The 24,677-nt window shown below is 38.7% G+C and overlaps 1 protein-coding gene across 11 annotated transcripts in view; it reads left to right on the top strand.

Annotated features, from left to right (window-relative positions):
• Nucleotides 1–24,677, top strand: part of ARHGAP32 (Rho GTPase activating protein 32) — a 290,155-nt gene that overhangs the window by 105,821 nt on the left and 159,657 nt on the right. For all 11 annotated transcript variants that reach the window (XM_068916543.1, XM_068916547.1, XM_068916538.1 and 8 more), the window contains one exon: nucleotides 9,992–10,100. In XM_068916543.1, the coding sequence (XP_068772644.1) occupies nucleotides 9,993–10,100 (108 nt within the window). In that variant the 5' untranslated portion in view covers nucleotide 9,992. The remainder of the gene's footprint in view (nucleotides 1–9,991; nucleotides 10,101–24,677) is intronic.

Raw genomic sequence — 24,677 nt, forward strand, 5'->3', positions numbered from 1 at the left:
AGAACTGACATGTCCCCTGTATCACTTTTAAAAATTAATCAGATGCTGCTGCTGATTTTTAAAAAGACTTTTATTTAAAACTTTCTACCTTTTGTTTTAAAAATCCATTGTTTCTAACGTTACATAGTCCTAAATGAAAGGTTAATGCAAAGAAAAAAGAGAGAAAGATTTCTCTTCTGGCAGACTGCTGAGTATCTAATTTAACAGCTGGTGATCCACAAGAAGTGAGAAAGTGATTTTTAAAAAATTTTTTTTATAGGAACAGAAACCCCCAAACTAAAAACATGCTTGAAATTTTGTTTTGTGACCTTGTAAACTGTCTTCTAGACAAGGAGTTGAATACCAGTCCTTAGTATTAGGGGTCATGCCATTCCTTGAACTCTATCATAGTACATTGGTGATCTCCAACTTACTGTTGCATTTGTGAGTATAGGTGTGGTTTTCCAGTCTGAATTTGGAATTTACAAGTAGGAGAAGTTAAAAATTTTGTAATCACAGCCTGTAGCTGTGACGTACATCATTCGTTTTTGAAAAAAAAAATCATGACGTCCTATGAAATTGAATTCTCCTGTGTATGTAATAGTGATGATCCTGCTAAGACTTGTATTCCCATAACTTGGTGATTTCCAGCCTTCTCTGTTTGGGCACATTTACAAATTTTCCTGGGGACATTCCTTGAAAGGTCCACATTTTCCTGAATTGCTGCATAGCATGAGTGAGCACATTTTTCTTGTTCAACTTTTGAGGGCTCGCAGTAATAGCTTTCAGACCTTAACAGGTGCGCAGAGCACAAGTTGAAAACTACTGATCTAAACACGCAAAACTAGTCAATAGGTGCATCCTTATTTGAACAAGTGGAGCTACAGCATAGAACAATTTGCAGAAACTTAGTTTGATTTGTATTCACTAATATTTTAATGATAATGTGGGCTTTTTAATATTCTTTCATTGTAACATAATGTTATTCTATTACTTTTTCTTACCATTGCCTTCCTAAACAATTGGATTTTGCCTTTCCAACTGTATGAGCTTCTGTCAAGAGTAGCAATTATAGCTTTCCACTTTGTAGAGTATGCAATCAATCACAATAAACCATTTTGTTATGCCAGGTTTTCGTTTTGTGGTTGAGGATTAAATGCAATCCATTTACCATTTGTTTATTTATGAGATGTGTTTTAAGCTGACATTGGAGGTCTTTTCCACCTTCACTTTGTGCAATCCTTGAGACAGACTTCAGAAATTTTATTTTATATAATACAAATGGACATAATGTAATCAATAAAGTGTTGACAGTGCTGATTTAAAACATGGGAAATTAAATCCTCTTTCAGGTCAGCACTGTCAGCCTTTAATTCCCATCTCTCGTTTCATTTTTCCTGGGGCTCTTGGGCTATCTCTGCTTTCCATATTGCATGACTATTTTCTTCCTTTCCACTGTATTAGTTTGAGTTTTCTGGACACAGAGTTTATTTGGAAAATTGGGAATTGAGTTGTGAGTAGGGGAGGTGTGTGGATTGTTTTTTTTTTTTTTTTTTGCCTCTTTCTTTTGCTTTTATTTCCAAATGCATAGCTAATAGCTAATGCATAGCTATTCTTGTAGGATAAGTTTGATGTCAGAAATAAAGACACATCAGCATTTTTCACTTTATTCCAACTTCCTCCCCGGTTGTTTATACACGTTGGGTCAGGACTCTCAGTTCTTGTTTCCTAGCTTTTCTAGCTTCCCTCATGGTGATAAGGAGCAATCAATATCATATGAAGAGTCCTCTTAATAATTCTGCTTTAACGTACTCTACGTTAACATAACCTTTTTAAATATATTTCTAATTGTAGAATTGTGACTCCTCATCTTGATCTTTTTTTTTTTTTTTTAAGCCCTCTAAAGCAGAGTTTTCAGGTACCTCTTTATTGATTCACTGTTGGGATATCTTTCCATGCTGGTGATTGAGAGGCATGGGTTTGTAGCCTGAAAACTCTTATTTGCACTGGGGGAGACAGAGGTGCTGCAATCAGGCTGTTATGCTATGCCTTGAAGGGTTAACATGCTCAGCATTAGCTTGAGGTTTCTGCAGCATGGCTTACCTGTAGTGAAGTCCTGAAGCCTAAAGTAAAGGCAAATCTCATTTGTTTACAAAATGTACTGCTAATTCTTGTGGAGGTGCAGAAGCACTGCATAACGCTACTGGCTCTTAAGCTTGCAGCATTGCATCACGTACTTGTATTTCAATCTGCTGGGTCCACTGTTCTCCTCTTTCTTGAGCCGGATCTGTTAACACTGTCAAACTGAGAAGTGCTTATTAAAGACATACGTGGTTGCTAGGAGCGAGGAAACTGAGCCAAGTGGATGTACAGTTCCCTGCAAGCAATGCAACGTTTGTTCCATGCTACGTTTTTAGTGCCCTGATAAAGATTATGTCAAGATTATGTCATTTTGGCCTTCTGTGCAGACATATTTGAGCAGCATCAATACCAAGTTTTATCAGTTTTTGGAAGCACGTTGGTTTTCAGAATAGATTTGTGACGGCGAAGACCTTATTTAAATTTGGCTTCTTGGGTAGAGTTTGTATCTCAGGAAACATCACTATCTGTGGAGTTCTAAATCCTCTTGAATCATAAATTCCGTAGGGCAGAGCTATGCTTTTCCATAGGTTGAGAAAGATGCAGGCACAGCAACAGTGCTGTATGAATAATAAATACACTAATAAATCAGTTATCATCAGCTCTCACCTCCTAAATTGAGGTCAGAAAGAAAATTCATTTGAGGGGGAGGCAGAAGGGAAGCTTGAAATGCCTCATGGTCCCTTGGGGGGAGCAAACCTAAAGATCAGGACTGATATTTACTTTGAAAAATATATAGCCAGCCCAAAATGAATATCTGTCAAGCAGACAATTAACTGTCTGATGTGAGGAGTCTGGCATTCATAACGCTTAATGCTTCCATGCTAGCACATGGCTTTTGAACCATCAAGCACCTCTGAAAGTAATTTGTCAACACCGTCATGCTCTCCTAGAGGAGAGCTATTAATCTGCGTGTCATCAGCGTTCAGATGACACCAAAGTCCATGATAACTGTCTTACTTAAACCACTGTGGTCCGGAGATAGAACATGGTATGTATCAAAGAAACTCAATAAGGAGTACAAAACTTCAGTTAGGAACCCCCCAGTTTTAAAAGTATCTGCCTTGTTTCCTCTTCCTTTAAATTAAGGGGCTTTTTCCACAAAACCAGTTTGTATGATTCCTAATCTCTTGTGCAAACAACTATGTGGAAACGCTTGGTATTTGTGGATGTAGGACCTGATCTAGGAAAAGTTATTTTCTACTAGAAGCTGTATTTAATTTTACAGTATTATATGCATACACTAACTGTAAAGTTTATGGACATCAGTCTGAATATTAATTTTCTGATTTTTTTTAAAGCATCTGGCCTGCCTTATCTGTTCTAGGTGCTTCCTGCCTTGTCACATGGGCATTTTAGTACACTCCTTGAACAGTGTGTGGAGGTAGGACTTAAAGGCTCAGTAATGCAGGACAGCTGGGGAACCCAGTCAGGAAGACAGTAAGGGGCTCTATAACTGAAATATTTTAAATACTCATCAGCAGACACGGAAATGCTGTAATTGATGAGATAAATGAATTAGATTTGAGAACTTTAAAAAGGGCATTAGTTGTTTCCTTGGTAAAAATGTTTATACGAATATGCAAGCTCTGACTTGAAACTCATAAACTTGACCTACTAGAGAAGTTTAAGGAATGGGTGTGAACGCAGGCTGTGTCTTTTGTGAAATGTCCTGTAAACATTTGTTCCAGTACATTTGATTCTCAATTTACAATGAAGGAGGATTCATTCATCTGAAGAGAGATTGCTTAATGGCCTCTATACGGACAGAACTTTCATTAATATAATGGTATCAGATTTCATTTGAAGGGCATTCAGAGCTCCTAAACAGTTGGAGGAGTGACATTTAAATAAAATTGTATTTCTGTTGTTATGGCTAATACTAAATTTTATAGTTAATTTTCAATCATTTATAACTCCCCTGAAAGGGCCAAACCATAGGCCTTACAGAACAGAGCTGGTTCTTTTATTTGTTTGGCTTTTAATGTTTGCAAAATGTCTATGTCAGTGTTTTATACAAACACTAGAGGGACTCCTGTTTTTTCCCCTCCTGTGAAAAGGGATTCATGGCAGAAGCGAGATAATTAGTCTTGTTTCTTGACAGCTTGTCGTGTGTGATGAGTTAGATGCAGGTATGTTGTGCTATTTATTTGTTCTATAAATTGAAATAATGTCAAATATATATATCTAAAAATATTTATAAATGTGCATATATATTTTAGATATATATTCCAAACCCATCTTGCCCATCCTTGGGGCTAGGAAAGATCATAATGTCTGACTGCTAGAAACTTCCTTGCCCCAGCTGTATGGCTCTATGGTTTTTCATGCCCAGAGGACATTTTCTTTGATGTTCTTTGCAGTGACTGCAACCGCAACAGGGCTGTTTCCCAGTTGCATATTCTTTGGTTTCTTATTTTGAGGGTTATAATGGGACTCTCAGCGAAATATAGTTCTGCATCTTTGGAAATTAGTGGCCAAGTTCCTATAGAAAGTCCAGAAGTCCAGCTGATTCGTGAAGAAATAATGCCTAGAAATGTTGTTGCAGATAGATGCCAGTCCTTTCAGTCTATCTGTAGTAGCTTTTCTTGAGATCCCGAGCTATGGTTTCATTCTCCGTGACATCCCTGAGAACGTGGAGTTCCTGCATCTCTTGAAATAGCTTTAACAAAAGGAGTATCTTGAGTAGCTGTGTTTCTTTCCTTTCTTCTTCCTTTCCTGGTCGCCTCCTGCCAATATTTCACAAAGTTTATTTTCTTTCATCCAGATTAGGGTCTGTGAGGAAAAAAGCCGATAGGCTTGAGAATATAAGGGACTACTTAGCATCTTCTGCCTTAGCATCTTCTGCCTTCCTTGCTCTTTTTCTCAGATGGCATGGAATTAAATAGCTACTATTAAGGATTAATAAGGGCTCACAGAATGTTATCAAATGTTTATAATGCTATTAGGGAGAAAACCTTAAGTATCATTTCCAGTATTTTGTGGTACTGTGCCTAGGTATTTAATATCTGTCAGTACTAGAGTATTCTGTTAAACGAGTCTAGCAAATGCCTACTGAATTGGTTGTTTCAATTATACAATGGTACAGGTAGAGCTTTTCTTATTTCCAGTGAAAGTCCGGAACACCTTCAATAGGAAGAATAATAAGAATGCATTTCAGAATCTCAGCGCGAAGGGTTTGGGAAGAGTTTTATCATGGAGTTTTATATGCACAGTAAGTTTACAAATAATGTAAGTGAATAGATCAGACCCTAGCAAGAAGGACTGGGTTCTAGGACATCCATGTTTGTCTGAGACACTATGAAAGTAGAGATCCAGATACCTGAGCCTAATTTCCAAGATTATTTAAAACAGAATGTTTTCTGTGCTGCCTCTTACTGCACGGCCAACCGTAGTATTGAAGTACCTTCCCAAGAGTAGCTGAAGTAGTTTAAGTCTTCATCTCGCTTCACTTTCTCTTACACTAGTGCCAGGGGGCGTAAGGCACAGGAAAATGTTTTATTTTGGCAACGTATTTCTATTTGTTTTTAAATTATTGCATGTTTGTTAGTTAAAAGGAAATTCCAGGAGAGATGCTTTGTGTGTAGAGAGAAATTGGTAAGCATTTGGACACTCGTTTATTTTTTTATTATCCTAAAGAAATGTCCGTTTCTGCTGCAAGAGTGAGTTATGCTTTACCCTAAAGGAATAAAGTCATGTGTAGGACACGTTCTCCTTTTGACATCATGGTCTGAATTCCCAGCAACTTAGTGTACCACGATTAAGCATATAGTGTGTGTAATATGTATCAAGCTTACGTTCATGTATTTTATAGTCTCGATTACAGATTTTCGCCCTCTCCTGGTTTGTGGCTTCTGCGTGATAAACCTTCTATAAAGTAGTGCGTGCCTTACATTGAACCTAAGTGGCCTCTCAGGATTATGTTTCAGTTATTAAAATGGAGGCCTGGAATTCCTGCTCGTCCTTGACATAGGATAGGAAGTGAGTGTCATTCCATCTGAACATTTCCCTCTATCCACCTGAAACTATCCCAGGATAAATTGTTGCTGAAGGCAATCAGCCATCCTTTTGATAACATACCTTTCGTGTCAAAGGTCACTTCAATGCTTCTGCGACTGTTTATTAGCTATGCGCAGTAATGAAAGGGTGAGCGAGTTCCTTACAGCTTGGAGATCCTGAATTTGGGATCTTGTATTGGTGATTCATTTGGCTCATTCAGGCTCTAGATTTTTCTGACTGTTTCTCTGTGAATGAAGGGCAGTAGTTGTGGAGACACCACAGTCAAGTCTTGTGAATGTTACTGTATAGTTGTAGGAGGAATACCATGCTTGGGGGAAAAAAAAAAAAAAAAAAAAAAAGAACTCTTAGGTAAAAATTCCTCTTGAATCCTGTGCATTTGTATATCTAAATTGGTTTCTTCCATCTTCAGTAATTTCTGAAAATCTTGTCAGTTATGAAGGTCAAGTTGTCATTTAAGGAAGTTTGAAGGCAATCAGTGAAGTTCTTGAGTAGAATGCGCCGAACCAGCTGTATTTTGTTTCTGTCCTTGGGCAGCCCCGTGCTACTGGAGATGTTTTAGACATTCAAAAAACGTGCTTGTCAAAAGAAAATAGCATTTTCTTGGGTGGAAAATTCTCTTAGGAAACCAGCTTTCTGATGAGAAACCCGAGAGGAACTGCTGTAACCCTGAGGAGTTGTCTAGTAAATGCTTTTGTAATCCAAAGTGATCATAAAGATGTAAGTTCAGTCTCGTTATTTGCAAATCTGTAATCTGAGATAGCATGCGTTTGATAAGCTATTTGCTTTAAAAGTGATGTAGAAAGGTGGATCTTGATCTTACTCTTCTCTTCCTTTCATCCCATCATGCTATCTGACTGTGTTAAACTAAAACTGTTGTGGGATGATTAGTTTAGATTCTTTTTATACAGTTGCCATATTGCCGAACCCAAGCATTTAGAAATCCTGAGCAAAGCTTTACTGGGGCCTTTTCAAAATCATGAGGTTGACTTAAAAAATATTGAGTTTTAGGTTTATCTGGTTTTTTTTTTTTTTTTTTTTTTTTTTGAGATTCGAGCTCTGGTTTTCAAACCTTTTCTTTGCAACAGGCAGGTTAAAATAAGTAGTAAATTTCTCATGTGGTGAAGCTGGCGCTATGAGAAACGTGTCAAATCTTTTGAGTCTTCATGTGACTGCAGTGAAGGACAGATGAAAGAGCTGCTGCTCTGTGAGCACCGAATTTTCAGATTCCTAAATAACAAATTCTTTAAACATGTATATTGCTAAGGTGTGATTCTCTCATCTTAGCTGGCATTGCACTTCTGTGTTATAAATCATGTCTTTTTCATGCAGGTTTTCCTCAGATATATACTGCTTTCACTATTTAGGCATATTTTGTCTTGCCTCATTAGGAAGGGCCGCCTTCTTAATGGTGATGTTTACAGCGTGAATGGCATGAAACCATTTAGCAGCATTACCCTGAGGCATTAGGACTTTTGGTTTTGAGGCCCATATTTTCTGGGATGTGTTTTTTATTAGAACAGGAATGTGATCATGAAGCTAGGTATAAAATTATACGGGATATGACTTTGTAACTCAGCCATCCTATCATTATGAGTGTTAATTACTTCATTCTTAACCCTTATGCAGAGCACAAAGTAGACTTAAATTCTTTGGCCCAATTACTTATGCTATAGCTGCAAACAGCATATAGGAGTTTCAGGACTTCAGATCTTGATCGGAGGCCTGTGTTTCAGCAGCTGTCTTTTCTGGCATCTTCCCTGGCTCCACTTCTGGTGGCTGTGGTTATGACTTCTTGTTTAGGCTGGTTAGCTAGGCAGCTTTGGAGGGGAATTGCTCACAGGCCATTTCTGAAAGGGAGAGAACATAAGATTCACAGACTGATGCACAGATTTCCACCTATGTTTTAAATGTGTGGTTCGGCTAACTGTCTCCTCTACATTGGTGCAGCAGCTTTGGGGTGGCTGAGATGTTGGTCATGATGGAGGGGAAGTCAGGCTTGGAGTCGGAAAACTACCATGTGATGTGGGTTGGAGAGCAGGTATTTTAACGTTTTTCTTTGTTTGATGCTGTGCTTAATCCAGTGCTAGCCTGAAACCATCACTTCCCTGGTTTAATACGCAGACCACGAGTAAATTGCAGATGTTTCTTAGGTGCGCAAGACAGTTGTTCTCTAGTCTGAACTAGCTTTTGCCATTCATTGCAAAATAAATATCACGGTTCCTTTTTCTAATGTAAATTTGAAATTTGTAGGGTTCATTGTTTGTCAGGTTTATTTTCCATTTCTCTGTATTTTCCTTTCTTGGTCATCTTTTGACCAAGAAAAATGATTTGCAGTCAAATAGTAGTGATGTGATTTATGCCTTCTTGGTCTGGTAAAGATGCACAAGACACTGGAGCAAGCCCATGTACGTTGTGGGCTTTATGCGCTTAAATAAAATATCAATTGGATATTTTAAAGGTAACAAGAAGTAGCTTGCCCTTTTCAGGGCCATAGTGACTTTGCTGTTAAAATACAACTTTTGAATTCTGTTTTTGTTTGTCAGCCTGTTGATTTCAAACACATTTGACCATGTTTATCTTTCCCCTGTGACAGAATTATGTTTAAGTTTTTTGAGTAGTTGATGTATCGGCTTAATTGATCTGCATGGCAAAATTGTTAGCTGTTGAACTCTTTTGGTATTAAATATTCCCATAACATCTTTATCATTTTAAATTTTATTGTGTTAAGCATTAGGGCTTGTGATGCACTGAGAACAAAAGGATGGGAAATAGCTCATGAATCCTGCTTAGTATTTCTACTCTTGTATCTGAATTTTTTTTGTAAAGAACAGGAAAGGGCAAAGCAGATTTCTGAAAAGGCTTTCACCGTATTTTTTTTAGTCAAATTATACGTAAATCAGCATAGTTAATATTTAGCTAAACCAGCAGCCTTTTTTATCAATATATATGCAGTGTTGTTTGTTGAAATGGTTATTCTAAATACATGACAAACTATTAATAAAAGAAAAGGTCTGTGTGCATCTTGTATTTTAACGAAACCAGAGTGCATAAGGCTAGGCTTTGAACAGGCTTTTGGTACTTCTGGCCTGCAACGCAATCCCTGCAAAGGCACATTTATATGGCCTGCAGGTGCAATATTTAATGGCACTCTTGTTGCAACAGCAAGGCTGTCATAAGGATAGGCTGAGAAGCTTTTATGAATAGTTTCTTTGCTTTTAATTTTGAGCCTCTGATCTCTGTGCAGGCTTAAAATATACTTCATGGGGTATTTGAAAGACAGCTCCTTACCTGAAGACATGCTTACCTGGATAGAATGAGACTGACTTGAGCTTATCCCTGCAGAGCTGGGGCAGTTGCAAGCACTCACAGATAGGATCAGTAAGAGCTACGAGAGCTGATGGCTCAGGCCTTGGGACATGAATTGAGGCTAAGATATGAAAGCTGCTGTCTCTGTTTTTGGGCAAAATAATACAGGAACAACCGAGGATCAAATGTGTATAAATGCTCTCTTGGTAAGGTTAATGTTGCTTGCCTGGGCAGTACAGGCAGTTTGTGGAAATGTACAGAAAATTACTCCTCCTTATTTTCCTGTGTTTTAAGACTGGCAAATTGAGCAGCGATGAAACAAAATTATGTGGTTGCTTGGGAAGTGCAGATTTTTCCACCAGTTTATGCTCTTATCCTGCCTGTGTAATGAGGAAGAAAAAGAAACTTAGAAGTCTGCAAGATTTCTGGTTATGGAGTCATTCATATTGTCACGTGAGCCAATTAGCTCAGCACCATGACAGAGCTGTACGTAAGGTTACCTAGAGGTTGTCACTGAGTGCCAAACCTGTCTGTCCTTTTTTCCCAGAATGATGAAGTCCTCTGTACATACAGAAGAAGATGACTTTGTGCCAGAGCTTCAGAGGAGCATCCATCCCCGAGAGAGGCCAGATTGGGAGGAGACTCTCAGCGCTATGGTAAAACACCTTGTTGCATTTTATAGATGTGTTATTTCCAGTTCTGAAGAGCTTTAGAATAATTAGACTACTGTTTCTTTTATTTTCTAGCTAGTCCTTGATTTATATTTCCTGAGTTTCAAATTTTGAAATGGATTAAATACTAGTTTCAAGAATACAGAGATATTTTCTTTCCTCTGGCAATTTGTCAGCGAGAGAGAGAATGAGCACGCATAATGCTTCTGCCCTATTAGTATGTACCCCAAAGCAGGTCTAGTAACCAATTAAAAGGTCCGTAATGTCACAAGGATTTTCAGTTTGCATTAACCTTTTTTCAGCAGCAATCCTAAGCATGAAGGGAACTTGTGAAAACCTGCTCTTTGAACCATGCAGCATTGTGGAAAAAGAAGATTTTAGGAAAACGTTGGCTAAGTCTACAGAAAAAAACATTAGACTGAAAGCTAACCTGCCATCAGACTGAACAGAGTAGCAGAAAAGTAACCACAAAGGTTCTGTTATCGTGCTTAATGGAGACAGTACGTGTGGGCAGTGGGCCACGGACAAGCGTGTGTACTTGATTTGTTTTCTTTTTAAACTAGTGAGCAAAGTGCGTGCAGTCTGCTTTTCCTAACACCCTCTAGCATTTGCTGAGCCTGGAAAGTCAGTTGTTATTTTATTAGCAACCTAAGAAGGCAATCTGATTAGGTGGTTTTGTGAAGTTATCTTACCTTAAAGAAGCTTGTCCTGCCTTGTTTCAGTATAGGAGTGTCTGGAGGCTGCATGCTACTTGTTATTTTCAGGTTTCCTACATTGCCTCATTAGCCTACTAAGCTGAAGGAGAAATTGCCTTCTGTGACAGATCTTAAATAGGGAGGAAGGTCTGAATGTTGCAGGGCAGCGGCGATGCTCTCAAGGGGCATGTCTGACATCTCAGCAGCATGTCGAACGTTGCCTACTGTGATATGGGACTAGGGACAATTTGTTCCTAGCGTTGGATCACGTGGCAGTGGCAGAGCTTCAGCCTGGGAAAGCTATACCTGCTTTGCTTCTGGACTTTTCAGCAGTGCAGCAGCAGCATTGGAGATGGGGTGGATTTAGCTGTACTGCAGAAGTCAGATTCATCTGATGTATGGGGTTGAAGGTGTGCAGAGAAGCCCTGAGGGCTGCATGGGAAATGCAAGGCCCTTGTGGATAAAAGAGGTTTTCACTGTTGCTCGGGAGATATGGTATGTATTTGTTCTTCCTCCCTTGGACTTGCAGAGCTGTTGAAAAAAGTTTCACCACTTTTTGTGCTGTGTTACTGTACATATCCAGCATTTCCATGAGCAGGGCTTTCATGCAGTCCTGTGAGGACTTCCTGCAGCATTCTTCGTATAGTGTATCTTAACCAGTAGCACTTGCATCTTAATAGCAGCACTTAATTTGAACATGCAGGTTATTTTGTAGTGGTTTCACAGATTTCATGGGTTTAACACCAGCAGTGGAAAGAAAGGTGGGATTAAGTAAATGCAGCTTGCTCATCTTGAAATGAAGCAGTAGACAGATTCCTTCTGATTTTCTCACTTCTTTCTGGCACAGCATAAAATCCTTAATAATCCTGTTGAGGATCTGAGTAACAAGTTTTCTTTGTCTAGAAGTTGTGATTTTGTCACACAGGCATCTGTGCTTCACATAGCAACACCTTTCCAAATGACCTTTAAAGGAAGGGTGCAAGATACTCTGTATTTATACTGTGCCCTACTGTGAAGAGAGCATGGATTTCAGCTTCGTTTATGTCCACAAGCTGAATAAGCCTTTCTGAGATACAGTTCAAGTGAAACAGTGCTATTCACGAAGCCAGCAAGCAGGACATTTTTGTGTTCAAACTTCACTGGAACATGAACAGTCTTCGTCCCAATGGATTATTTAAAGTTTAAAATACCATTAATGTCTGGCCAGGTCAGGTGAGACGTCTTTTGGGTGAACTGTTCTTTACACAATGTTCAGAAAATATGTGGGTAGTAAACTCTCCCTACAAGGCAGATCCTTATTTTAAATGTTTAGAGAAGGGAACAAAAATAAGTTCTATGTTTTACTGTTGTCAAAGCATCATCAAAACCTATCAAATACAATGGTAATATTTTGTTCCAAACTTTATTTTCAAGCCAAAAACCAAAACCAGAACTCACCAGCATTCTTGTCTGCTGGCATTTTCTACCCTGGTCCATCTGCTTAACTCCTTGCTTATTCATTGTTAATACTGACTCTTTGCAATGGTTACTTCCTTCATCTATATGTCTTTTTTTTTTTTTTTTTCTTTCCCCTTTTCTCTGCCTTGGCCATCCGTTCACATAGACGTGTTGTTCAGCTAGCAGTGCATGCTCCCATCCTCAGAGCGTGGTTCTTTTTAACATCCTAGAGCCAGGAGTCCTGTGTAAATCACTGTTGACACTGTGTTGTCGGTAACCTCAGGGTGTGTCTCAGGAATGTGGATCTCTAATTCAGTCTCCACCAGTAGCACAAGTTAGCTGGCATACCTCTTTTGTTACTGTTTTTTTTTTTTTTTCCCACTGCTAATTTACAGTGGATGAAAGGTTCACTTGTTCTGGCTTGATATTTTCCCTGTTCTCATCAAGGCTATTGTGCTCATGGATGTTTTTTAGTGTCTAGTTGTATAGGTCAGCCTACATTTATGCATAACATTCAGAAACGACATCTGTGCATGTTGAACGTTGGACTGGTTGCGTGTACTGAGGATGCTGTGCTCCTCCTGAGACCTTCTGCAAGAACCTGAAAGTACTGTCTGCATCAGTTAACAAAGGAGAATGAATGTAGACCTGAATGAAAACAAGTTTACTCTAGTAAGCACTGTGTGGAAATGCACAGCTTTCCAGGAGATGCAGGAATTGTCCTCAGCTCAGTAATGTCCCAGAATCTTCTTTATCTAATTTCTGTACCTAATTCAGGATCGTGAGTCAACAAATATCGTGATACTTTTCTACAAGTATCACATTTGTGATTATTATAGAGTTGGTGGAATTACTCATCATTTATGAAAACAATTATTATAAACATTGCCCTCTTCTAAATGTCTTGGAAATGAGTTCCTGTATTCCCAAGTATGTTTATAATTATCACCAAAATAATTTGTTTGATGTTTCAGAAGTGGGATATGGAAAAATTGTTCATGTCCAAGATTAGTCTCTTTTTTGTGAACGCTCAGTGGTCTGTTATTTCATTGACAGAAAGGTTTCTTCTCCATAACTAAAGGAGTAAAATGTTTAAAAATAAGATTGATAAGTATTTTGCACTTTTGAAAAAAATAAGGTTTAATGACAAAACGTTAAACATTTCTGAACGTTGGTATGAATATTCCAGGGTAGATGCAACTTGTCATCTTATTCACAAAAATGTTTGCTAAGTGCATTCTGTTTGGCCATCTCAAGGTACTGACTTTTGGTAGTAAATTCTAATTAAGAAAGTTTCTGTAAGATTCCTGTCAATTACTGGTATGATGAAGCATAGACCTATGCATAAAGCTACTGAACTTGAATTTGTGATAGCTAGAGTTTGTGCTTGTGGAGGTGTTTTGATCACATGATCTTCTGAATAAGTTGTAGATGGGTTGAAAATCTTCACTTGCTCCATTTCCAGAGTTTATAGCGTTCAGTGGATCAAACTTCCATTTTCAAACCTCTGCATTATAACCAGTCAGAAGGTAAAATTCACAGGATAGTCTCGTGCTAGATGTTTGACACTGTCACTTTCTGTTCTCTGTTTAAACTGTGCATCGGCTTTGTTCTCTCTTTTTCCTGATTATTTTAAGCCTGAGATGTCTTCTCATGCTCTCTTTCTTCATTTTGCATTTTAAGCATCCTCTGATTTAGCCTTTTCCCATAGCATGCTGCTTGCCTGACATGCGAGCTGCTGCTCATAGTTGCATAATAAATTTAATATTTGGTCAGTAGCTGTTTAAGTTGCAGACTTTAGTTTTTGCTCTTGCTTGTTATATTAGCCTCTGGGTAAGGGAGGCTGGACATACCTGTGTTGTTTTCTACTCTTCATTGCTTCCCGTGGTAGACAGCTGGTGGCCCAATTGGGTTCAAAGCTTTGTCGCTTTAAATTAATTTCATGTTTTGTCAGGTGAATAAATGCTGAGACTAGCAACAATATAGAGGGCTTGGAGAATTCTGACACAATAGGTGGATCTGAGACGCTAACTCATTTGTCTGTTGAACTTTGCGTTTGTACATGTTTTTGTAGTTTGGGACAAGGGGATTTGTGTCTTCACAGTTAGGGGAACATACTAGTTGTCCCCGTTCCCTGTTTTATCTGCAGCATATATAGAAGTGCTTACTGTTAATTTCTTTAAGTCCTTGATGTTTACAAAGCTTTTTCTTAACAACAAATAAATTAAATTTCTTTGTCTTTCAAATGTGTGGAGATTGAATGTCCTCCTATACAGTGACTATATTAGGCAGGGCAGAAACTATTTTTAATGTTTCTGACGTTAATTCTGGGCACCTGAGTAACTCTCGTCCTTTAGTTGATGCTGTGTTTGTCATATTTACATTCATCGTTTGTACTTTCATCTACTTTTTTAAACTTCTTGTTAGTGTATGATCTAGCAGAAAGCCAGGTCATTTTGTACTGGAGATCTGGTTTGTTTGGGGGTATTTCTGGTGGTTCTTGAAACTTTGCAGTATTTATGAAATCCTGTGCAGTAAGTTTGGAGAACTAGATTGAAGGAGATGCAACACTAGATGGACAGGCTTTATAGGAGTTGGATAATAGGACAGCTGCCTGACCAGTCCTCGAGGACTGGTACATTTTATACCTCTCCCTACTTATGTTCTGTATTTTTAGAATTTGGTCCTATTAGATATATTATTTTTCACACTATCTCAGCCTCCTATTCCCACTGCACAACTGGCCTGCTGGGTAACCTTCAAACATGCCATTTTTTCTTCCCCTGCTCCAGTTTGGAAAATTGCATTGATGATACTGACTTTCTTTGTAAAATACTTTTGACTTCTAGAGATGAAAAGCTGTGTTTGAGCTAAGTAATTTTGCAGTGTATGGATTTTCTAAAGTTTCTCTGAGATAGTATATTTTAAAGGAAAAAAGGAACATCTTTTCCCTGTAGGGAGGAACTGAGGCGTACTCTGTGTCTATGTAATAAGAAAAAGTTGTGAAAGCCTTTTTACAGTAATTTCTTATACAACCCAACAAAACAGCTGTCCTCAACCAGTCATTAACTTTAGCATGAATTGGTATTTTTATGTAATGTTACCTTCTGGTATTGACCATCTGACTTGCTCTCTGCACCTCTTTATAAATAAGTTACAGGATTTTAGAAGCAGTCTGCTAACAGCTTCTACCGCCAGCGTACAGGCACACGTGCACACATACGCTCTCTGTCCCTGCCTCACTGTCTTTCTCCATTGCCTTTTTCTCTCATTTGTCTAATTTTTGTGGAGAAGCAGGATTAAAAGAGTAACTATAAAAGTCTTTATTCATACACCCTTTTAAAATTCTGCTGTCACAGAAAGTTATCACCATTTTGAAGCTGCAGTCAACTGACAGGCAGTCCTGCACTGGAGATAAGGTGAAAATACTGAGTCCAGGGCTAGAAATAGGATTTTCTTTTTTATATTTTTGAAAAAGGTAGCTGCACTGTCTGCCACTTCTTCCAGCTCTGGAAGCTTTCAAAATATGAGTCCCTAAAGCTGTGGCAAGTTTATTTACTGTGAGATTTCTGATGATTTTCCATAGTGTCCTGAGCACAAGAATACAGGTGATCATTCTTACACTTGATCTCATCCAACAGTGAATGACTGATTCACGAGTAGATCACTGCTGGATGTGGGGCCTAGCTTCAGTTGCTTCATCCATCCTTGTTTTAGTTTCATTGATTTTACTTTTCCTGATACACTCAGCTTCATGACTTTGTCCATGAATTCTTCAATTTGAGTAAGTCAGCCTTTCGCACCCCTGGTTCAACTCTAGAGGATAGCTTGGGGATCTAGGGGGATGATTGCCCATAATGAGATTTTGAGATGATGACTGTAGTATCCTCAAGTGTTACTAGTTCATGACCAGGTTGCCAAGGTGTGATGCAGGAACCTCTGAATTGCTGATGGGAAACCATTGTGAGTTCTTGAATTTGGAAGATGAATAAGTGAATCGGAAGACAGACAGTTGGCAGTTGGTATATGTCATTCTTTGTAGCTTATGCTGGTGGAATTTTCTTAGGAAAAATACAAGCCTACAAATGCTGTAATGATACCCAGGCATTAGGACGATATGAAGTCCCTGGAATTTTACTTCTTATATCAGGTCAGATGAATTCTGAGAACTATAGTATTTTCAGCTTTTAGTGCTTGCTAAGGTAACATGCCATGGTTTGTGAAGGTAACGAAGGCTTTTTAATGAGACCTCAATATATCACTCTGTTAAATCTGGGGCAGGAATGAAGAGAGAGCTATTTTAAAATTCAATTTATAAAACCGTGTGGATATTAGTGAGTTGTAAAGGTTTAAAGAAGGCTTTTACTCTCCTGTAGTGCCGGGATAGTTTCTCATTGTTTGTACAGCACTTAGCCCAGCACTGCCCCGGGTTTTGGCTGTGGCTTCTTAAAGAGTGAGTAGAAACAGTAAGCGCAAGAGTACATAGGGGTTTTTTTGTTTTATTTTTATTTGATTTTATTTTTTTAACATTAAAACCACCAGGCATGTTTCTGAGTAGATCAGTTCTGATCCAAGCAAAGAGAAATACTTCTGGGAACTGTGTCAAAAACTGAAGAACAATGTAGTGTGGTAAACCCACTTGCTTGGCCCTGTCAATGGTGGTGATTTCCAGAAAGGTGGTTTACTGAAATGGTCTCGTTTCAGCAACTGAGGTATATAGATACAATATCCGTTAACATGTTTAAAAAAAAAAAAAAAAGACATTTTGGATTTTTTATTCCTGTAGCTTGCAGTTCTTTCAGTTCTTTGTGCTTTGTGTGCATATGAAATAATGCCAGAATTTTACACCTGGATATTTGGTTGTGAGATTTTAAGTAAGCATGCAGGCAGTTTTATCAGGCTGATCCTATTTTCGGATGGATTGAACACCCTAGGCTTCTTAGGAAAAATGGGTGCAGTTGAACTTTGAATGCCTAACCAGTTCTCAAGTGCAGAGGGAAATTTCCATAGATAAGAAGCTGGAATTCAGTTTTGCCTTTTGCTTTGTGAATGACTTAGGTGATTGATGGGGGAATGAGCTTTAGATATTTAGTCACCTGAATGCTTCAGTAGTTGGCTTCTGATGTTTTCAAAATGTGCTGCTCCCATACCTGAATCTTTTAGGTGCCTTAATACAATACTAGCTCGAAGTCTTACTTAGGGTCATTATGTTTCTTAAATGCTACTGAAAATACTACTTTATAAAGTTGGGAGGTTAATTTTATGCTGGTGGAAAAAAGGTCTCGGGCTTTTGACTTGCCTGGCTTACGAAGCCTTCTACCCTGTGGAAACTGTAGTATCTTTTCTACCCGGAGTCCATTAGTCTGCAGCATTTTCATGTGAATCGCTGCAGCTCAGACTGGGTAGCAAATTGGTCACAAGGTGCCATTTGTAACAAAGATAGTGATAGGGTTTTGGATAACGTGGACAGTGTAGGCCTTGATACGAGACAGGTGTTCCATACAGCACACCAAGCAGTCATCAGGCTGCAATAATATTTTGGTCAAAACAGTTCTGGTCTGGCATTGCACCAGTAACCTATATTTCATTTTTTATTCTCATAACTTGTTTTCCTTATTATTGCTGTATGACTCAAATATATTTTTCCCTCATTAAGCTTTTGGCAAGGACCTACGTTGTTGTCTGTGGTTCTTTCCCTCCCTCTCCCCCTTGGTTAGAGAGCCATTTTGATTTCACAGGCTAACTCCCAGTATGGCGCTTGTCCCTGGGAAGCTCGGGACAATCGCTTAGTTGACCCATTGGCTTCCACTTTGGTTTGCCAGTTAAACGAGCTCAATTAAACCAGAATGGATACTCTATTTTTGGAAATAAGTATTAATTTTTAGCAATCATTTAATTTTCATTGGTGATGCTGTAGAAGCAATTGCTCTATTTACTCTTTATCGTGTATGCAGTCTTGCAGAAGAGTGTTTTTCCAGGAGAAAAAACATTTTCTAAGTTTTTGTTTTAAAATCTGCATATATGCAATATTTAGCTAAGAAGGAAAGTTTTAGATTTTGGTAAGACAGGATCAGTAAATAATTTTTGGTTCACTCTGCACAGTTCTAATGCACCCTATTTTTTAAATACCTGTACTCCTTCCGAGCATTCCATTTCTCATATGCTCTTTTTCCAGCCCCAAACTGAGCAATTAAGAAGAAATTTACATTGTGGCTGATACAGATATATTCAGTTGTAATTTATTGTTTGTTTTCCTGCGCTGTAAAGGATTGATAAATTGAAACATACCTCTTGTAGATGTCTTTTTGCACAAAGCACTTCAAAAATTGGGTCGATGGAAGCTTTAATGATGGGTGAATGTGGCAGCTCTTTAAGGTTAATAGTGGGTATTCATTTTCTTCCAGAAGTGCTTATTCCTTTTTCAGAGCTCCCTCTTTCTTTCCCTGCCATTTCTGATATGCTAACTACCTCTGTATTTTTGGGGCTAGATGTAAAACACAGCTGTTTTTATTCCTCTGATGATCCATAAGGCTCCATTGTTTGCCATTACAAACATGCATTTTGCATATCTATCACAGTTCTTTCCAAAGTGAATCCAATGCACATCAAGAAATACAGTGTCTTACTAAGTGAAATGTTTGGGTCATGTATTTACATGTCACCACCAGTATTCCATCTTTTATAGTTGTAGGGAATAAGGGCAATTAAAAAGACAAAGATGTCACTGGGGTGTTAATTTTTTGAATGTTCCCAGTGGCCCTCTGCCAAATTGCCTAAGTACACAAAGGCATCAAAATATGTTACTGTATGTTAGGCCCTTAAGCCTGGGTTCACTAAGGCGTTAAGGAGCCCGAGTGCCTATGTTTATCATACTGTGTGTAGAATACTGTGCTCAGTGGTGTCTGTGGTATCATTAGCAGCTATGTGGCAATGAGGCCAATTTTGCTTAGTCTGTCAGTGACAAATCTAAATTTCCTGGGTTTTAGGTAAGAGAGTTCCATAATTTTAGGTTCAGTTTTGGACAGTTGCACCTTCATGTTCTCTCTTCATCTCCCAGTAAGTTTTATAATTATCACCTATTTCCTGTTGGAGTGGGCTCAGTCAAATTGTCTGCTGGTGACAGTGTGATGATGCTACTGTGACGGCTGGTGTTGGTGATGCTGTTGTAATTAGTCCATTTATTCTCTGTACTCAGTTCTAAGAGGAAGTATGAGATGAGCACTGAAAATCAGATTATGTTGTCCCGACCCTTTTCATTTCTTCCCACCCCGGTCCAACAGTAATCTTTTTTTTTTAAAAGCATGTTTTGTTTTTGCAGTATAAGTGCTGTTTGTTTGAAATGTATTTATTTGTTAGATAAATATTATAGGTTTATTAATCTGTCAGTTTTTCCTAGCCCCCAGCTGCTTGAAGGTAAATGGAAACATGCAGGAATGGAAAGGGATGTCTTTCTTATAAGCATTTTTTTAATCAGCATTCATTGACAGTGATGAAGAGCTGATGCTATTCAGATACTCTCAAGTATAATCCATTCCTGCTGTATGGTAGCCAGACCTACCTAGATCAAAAGTAGTGTGTGTATACATGCCCACATTGCATTCCTAGGCATATCTTCAATGAGATGTTAGTAGTGAAGAACCTGATTTCTTTGCAGTCCTAGTAATGATACACAGTGAGGACACTTCCGTGGATGCCAAGGAGGGAGGACCTCTCTTGTGGTACATGTAACTACTTTAAAGCCCAGCCCTGCCTCTGACTTTTGAAGTAGTCGGTGTCTAGGCAGAAAAGATTGTTTTCCTTAACGTGAAAATGGGCTCGTCTGCTCTGCTACCAGCCTAGTCCCGCTATCAGTATAATGACATTCCTACTGATTTTCATGACTAACTATTTTCCAGAGTCCCAGTCCAGTTCTAAGTTAGCAGTGGAGCTCTTTCTCCTTATGACAATTCTGGTAAAGTCAGAACTGGCTCCAGTATTTAAATAGAACTGCTTAGGGTTGACATTATTTACCCAAGAATGGATTTTGTCCCTCGAAAGGGCAGTCCACTTGCCCTCAGGAATTCCTTCTGCAAACAGGCAAGTCAGGGCATCATGTGTCACTGTAGTCATTGTATTGCATAAACTACTTTAAGAAGCTTCTGTCTTTGATTGTTTCTTCCCACCTCCCATGCTGCGGTGAACTGTCTCAGGACAGTTCTGGTGACACAGTTTCTGGGATGAAGTGCTGGGAAGTGGATCACTGAGCTAATCTCATTTAAAAATAATCCTGCAAAAGAAGTTTAGCTTTCCTTTTTCTTTTTAATCGCTATTGTTTCAGGGACTTGTACTGTAGCCACTGAAACAGTTGCAGCTGCAGTGGGAGGAAGTAGGAGGGAGTAGCCTGGGGCTGAAGGATGGGGGCAGGAATTTTTTAAACTGGCTTTAACTCTTCAAGCCAGAGTATCATGAAACTGTGCCCTCAGGCTAACAGTGTTCTTGTTGCTCGTTCTGTTTCAGAGAGCGTAAAGGAAGGGCAGTTTTAGGGTCTATGTGTTCCTGATTTGCTTTGAGGCCTGTACTGCGAGCAAATATTTTTCTGCTTGAAAGCATCTGCAGTTGCTTTTTGGTATGGCTTGAGAATCAAAAAATTTAACTTACTGGTTCTTGCTTTGTGGCACAACATTTTTCCCTCTATTTATGTGTGGTTAACTGGCTACTGATGGTTTCTTTGTCTGAATAATGTAGTGTATTACAGCTTTATACATATGTAGAAGTGTCATCTTAATTTGGTATGTTTTTTGTCTCTCTGTGTGTGCTTTTTTTTCTTTTTTTAATACCTCAATCTTTGCTTTTTTTCCCCCTTAAGTATTGACCTTTGGGGAGAAAAAAATCCCTTGGTCATATGAGGAAGAGTTAGCTGCTCATCTTCCTGGTTTTGCTGACCAGCAGCATCAAAAGACTTCTGTCCTGTTCTAACCTCACCTGAGTGAGGAGGTTTCATGTCCTTGCTGGAGATCGCTGTCACCTCCGACTTGCTAACATAGTTGCTTGTGTAATCTTCCCTGACTCAGGTGAGACAACTAGCTCATTTTGGCTGAACGAGGTTTTTTTTTTTTTTTTTTTTTTTTGAACAGTCGGTTGGGAAGGCAGAAGATCTAAGGAACCCTGGCATATCCCGCACAGTTATAGTGACCAGCAGTTGGAGGCAATAACTTCTTCAGTGGCTCAGCCAGAGCAGGGTGTGTGATCCCAGGTCAAGCTTTCCTGGGCAGCATTTGAACAGACTTAATGAATTGGCCATTTTGTTTTGTTCAGAAGTTTATGGATAGCTTATGGTATAAATTGCATGTTACAAGTAAGCACGTTTCTCATGTTACTGTACTATTATAAAGGTGCGCAAAATAAGTGCATCGTATGCCAGTTGTGTATTTTATTTCATTATGATCACTTTTTTATAAAGTAAAAGCTGAGTCGAGGTTGACTTCACATGCATAAGTATAAATTCATGTTAACTCCACTGATTCAACCATATATTGGGGTTGGGGGTTGAATGTCAAACTGCTGTTTTTCCTACCTTCCCAATCTTTCTGCCGCTGCAGTGGGAAAAATCTTTGGTTTCTAAACCAATTTATACGTATGACATAACATAACATAGTCATTTGCATAATCACTGAATATAGTCGGGGGACTTACTGAAGTGGTATTTGCTACTTTCAGGCTGAATTAATCTCAGGAGCTTTTATTCGATGAGAAGTTGCATTCCAGCATAATGACCAAAAACTCCACTTGTCCTTTTATAACTAAGCCATGATTAGGTCTCCCTCCTCCCTCCGTGAAACAATAGACTGTAGAAATTGTGCATCAAACAGGATGAGGGTTTTGTGTGTGTATGTGTGTTTGGTGGGGAGGGAGGTTAGCCAAAAGGAACTGGAATCAAAGCGTTCTGCTCATTGGATGTTCTATTTTCTGGGGCTTTTTTCTACAGTTTATTTTGTAAGCCGTACAGAAGAAGGACTCCAACCTTGGCTGCCTTTCCCACGCATATTGTATGTGGGATTTTTGTGCCTAAAGAAAGTACATTCCTTAGCCAGTATACTATTATGTGAGGCTATGTACTGTACCATTGCAGCTCCCTGGGTTGAGATCTTTGTGAATGGTAATAAGGCGATCCCACTTTTGTTTCACTATAGCGATGTCAAATCCAACCTTAAAGCGCTCAGGTCGTTATCATGCTAATGGTGTCCTCAGTGACTAACCGTTCCTTTTTGCTTGGTGCATCCATTTTTGTCTCTAAAGCAAATGGTAGCTATGAAAGAAAATACAAGTGTGGGACCATTTTACTGGAAATAACCACCATCCTTTGGGTGTGTTTGATCCATCTGCAGAGAATCAATGCAAGTCCATGCATCTCTTTAAGCCCCACTTTGGAAATTTTGTCTTGACATAAAATCTACCTACTTTGCAGAGGTGAGTTTTATTTACAGTGGCAATAATGCTGCCCAAGTAGATTCATATTGCTGCCAAGTTGCTTGCTTTTTGTCTCTGACTCCATTTACCAAATTTACTGTTCTCCACATGAGCTGGAGATGGTTTTATCCGCATATCTGTGAACTAGATCTACAAATCCAGCAAACTTCATTTTGAAAATGCTAGATTAGTCCTTATGAATTTGTGCTCTGTTCTGTACAGGCTTATTCTTTAAACTATGGTAAATGGTTGACCTGGACTAACTCTACAGTACTGAAGCCCTGGAATGAGAGGTTTCCCTTAATTTGCCAGCCCATGGCAATGCTTAAAAGTTTTTTCTTTTTCTTATTTTTTCTCCTTTGGAGGAGAAAAGCTGGGAATAGAAAAAAAAAAAAAAAAAAACCATCCTGTGTGGTCTTTTGAAGGAAAAGAATTCACTGTTAACCATGCCATGCAATAAGTGCTGGCTAGAACAATTCAGCATTGACAGGGAACGTGGAAAATGGGATTAAAAGTTCCAAACTCAAAAAATTATACACATTAAAATATCTTCTCTATTGAATGCAGATTTCCTAGTCATGGGATTAAGAATGTTCATAGTCAGTATTCAGAGTTTCACTACGGGAAGCACTTGTCATTCTTCACTGGCTTTCCTCTATCATGTTGGTCATTTATTACAAGATTTTAAAAGACATAGCTGGCTGGGTCACTCCATTTCTCCACGTAACCTTTTTTCCCATACATGTTGAGAAAATTAGCCAGAAATAAACTGACTTTTCTTTACCATTACCATTCCTTTTTTTCATGAGGAATTAAGACCCAAACCCTGTCCTCCTCAATCCCCAAACTGGCAGGTAAATTTAAAAGACTCTTCTACTTCTAATTACTCCAGGAGTTCTGGCCTTGATTTTTGCATATTACCTGGTCCTATGACTGTCCAATGGCACATCAGAAAAGCTTTTTTATTTACCTTTGCAAAAGGGATCAAGAAATTTGCAGTAGGTAAGGAGCTAAGTGATTGCTTTAATTAAAAAAAAAATCATTTAATGAAATTTAAAAGCTTCAGCTCTTTTTCATTCTGAAAAACATCTTTGAGCCTTGCTCAGAGCTGTCTCAAAGCTTTTTCTTTGCACACAGTGGCATGGATAGCTGGAATCGGAGTATGCTAGGCCCCCTGTCTCAGATGTGAAATTTATCTGGTGTCTTGCTCTTTTCTGAGTGAGTGTACATAGCCAGCTTTTGCAAATGTAGGTGGGCATACAGGCCTCTTGGGTATGAAAGCAGAAGAGTGAGTGTCTTTGCTTTGTGGTTTTACATACTTTCTAGGTGGTTATTAAACGTGCCAGTGCTGCGCTCTGCTGATCAGGCTGTGAATAGCATGGGTATTAATTCTTAGATAGATAAATTGGGAAATGCAGGGTTGCTTCTTTTTCCTTCTTCAGTGAAGCAGCTATAGCATAATGGTTAGACGTTTTTGTTTAAGCTGAGATTGTCAGAGCTAGCTACATAACTCTGATATCAATGCTCATTCATTTTAAATATGTTCAAATATCTCAAGCAGTTCTGAAAATTTTAGCTGAAGTCTATTAAAAGCATGCTTCCAGTGACACAAACATCCTGCATGAAAATACTAAGGAAACCATGCATTTGCATTCACTGAATGAATTGGTGGTGAGTAGCAATTTTGCCACTGTACCCCTGGCATTTTTGGATGAATGCTAAATTTCCATCCAGTAGTGTACATCTCTTGCATTCAAAAATAGTGACCCAGTTAAAGCTTTGCTGTGCTCAAGTACAATTTATCCATTTAGGGATGCTGCTTTTGCAGATAAATGCTCCAGAATTGGGACCTTTCAGTTGGAGTTGTTTTTAGTAGCTTAGATATGGTGATTTTCAGTTTAGTGAAAGCGTTTTGTTTTCATTGGTTGATTTGTTTATTGTGGATAACCAGGATAGTTGTTATAACATACGAACTAGGAACAGA

The sequence above is a fragment of the Struthio camelus genome, chromosome 22 (assembly GCF_040807025.1).
Source record: "Struthio camelus isolate bStrCam1 chromosome 22, bStrCam1.hap1, whole genome shotgun sequence".
Taxonomy (NCBI): domain Eukaryota; kingdom Metazoa; phylum Chordata; class Aves; order Struthioniformes; family Struthionidae; genus Struthio; species Struthio camelus.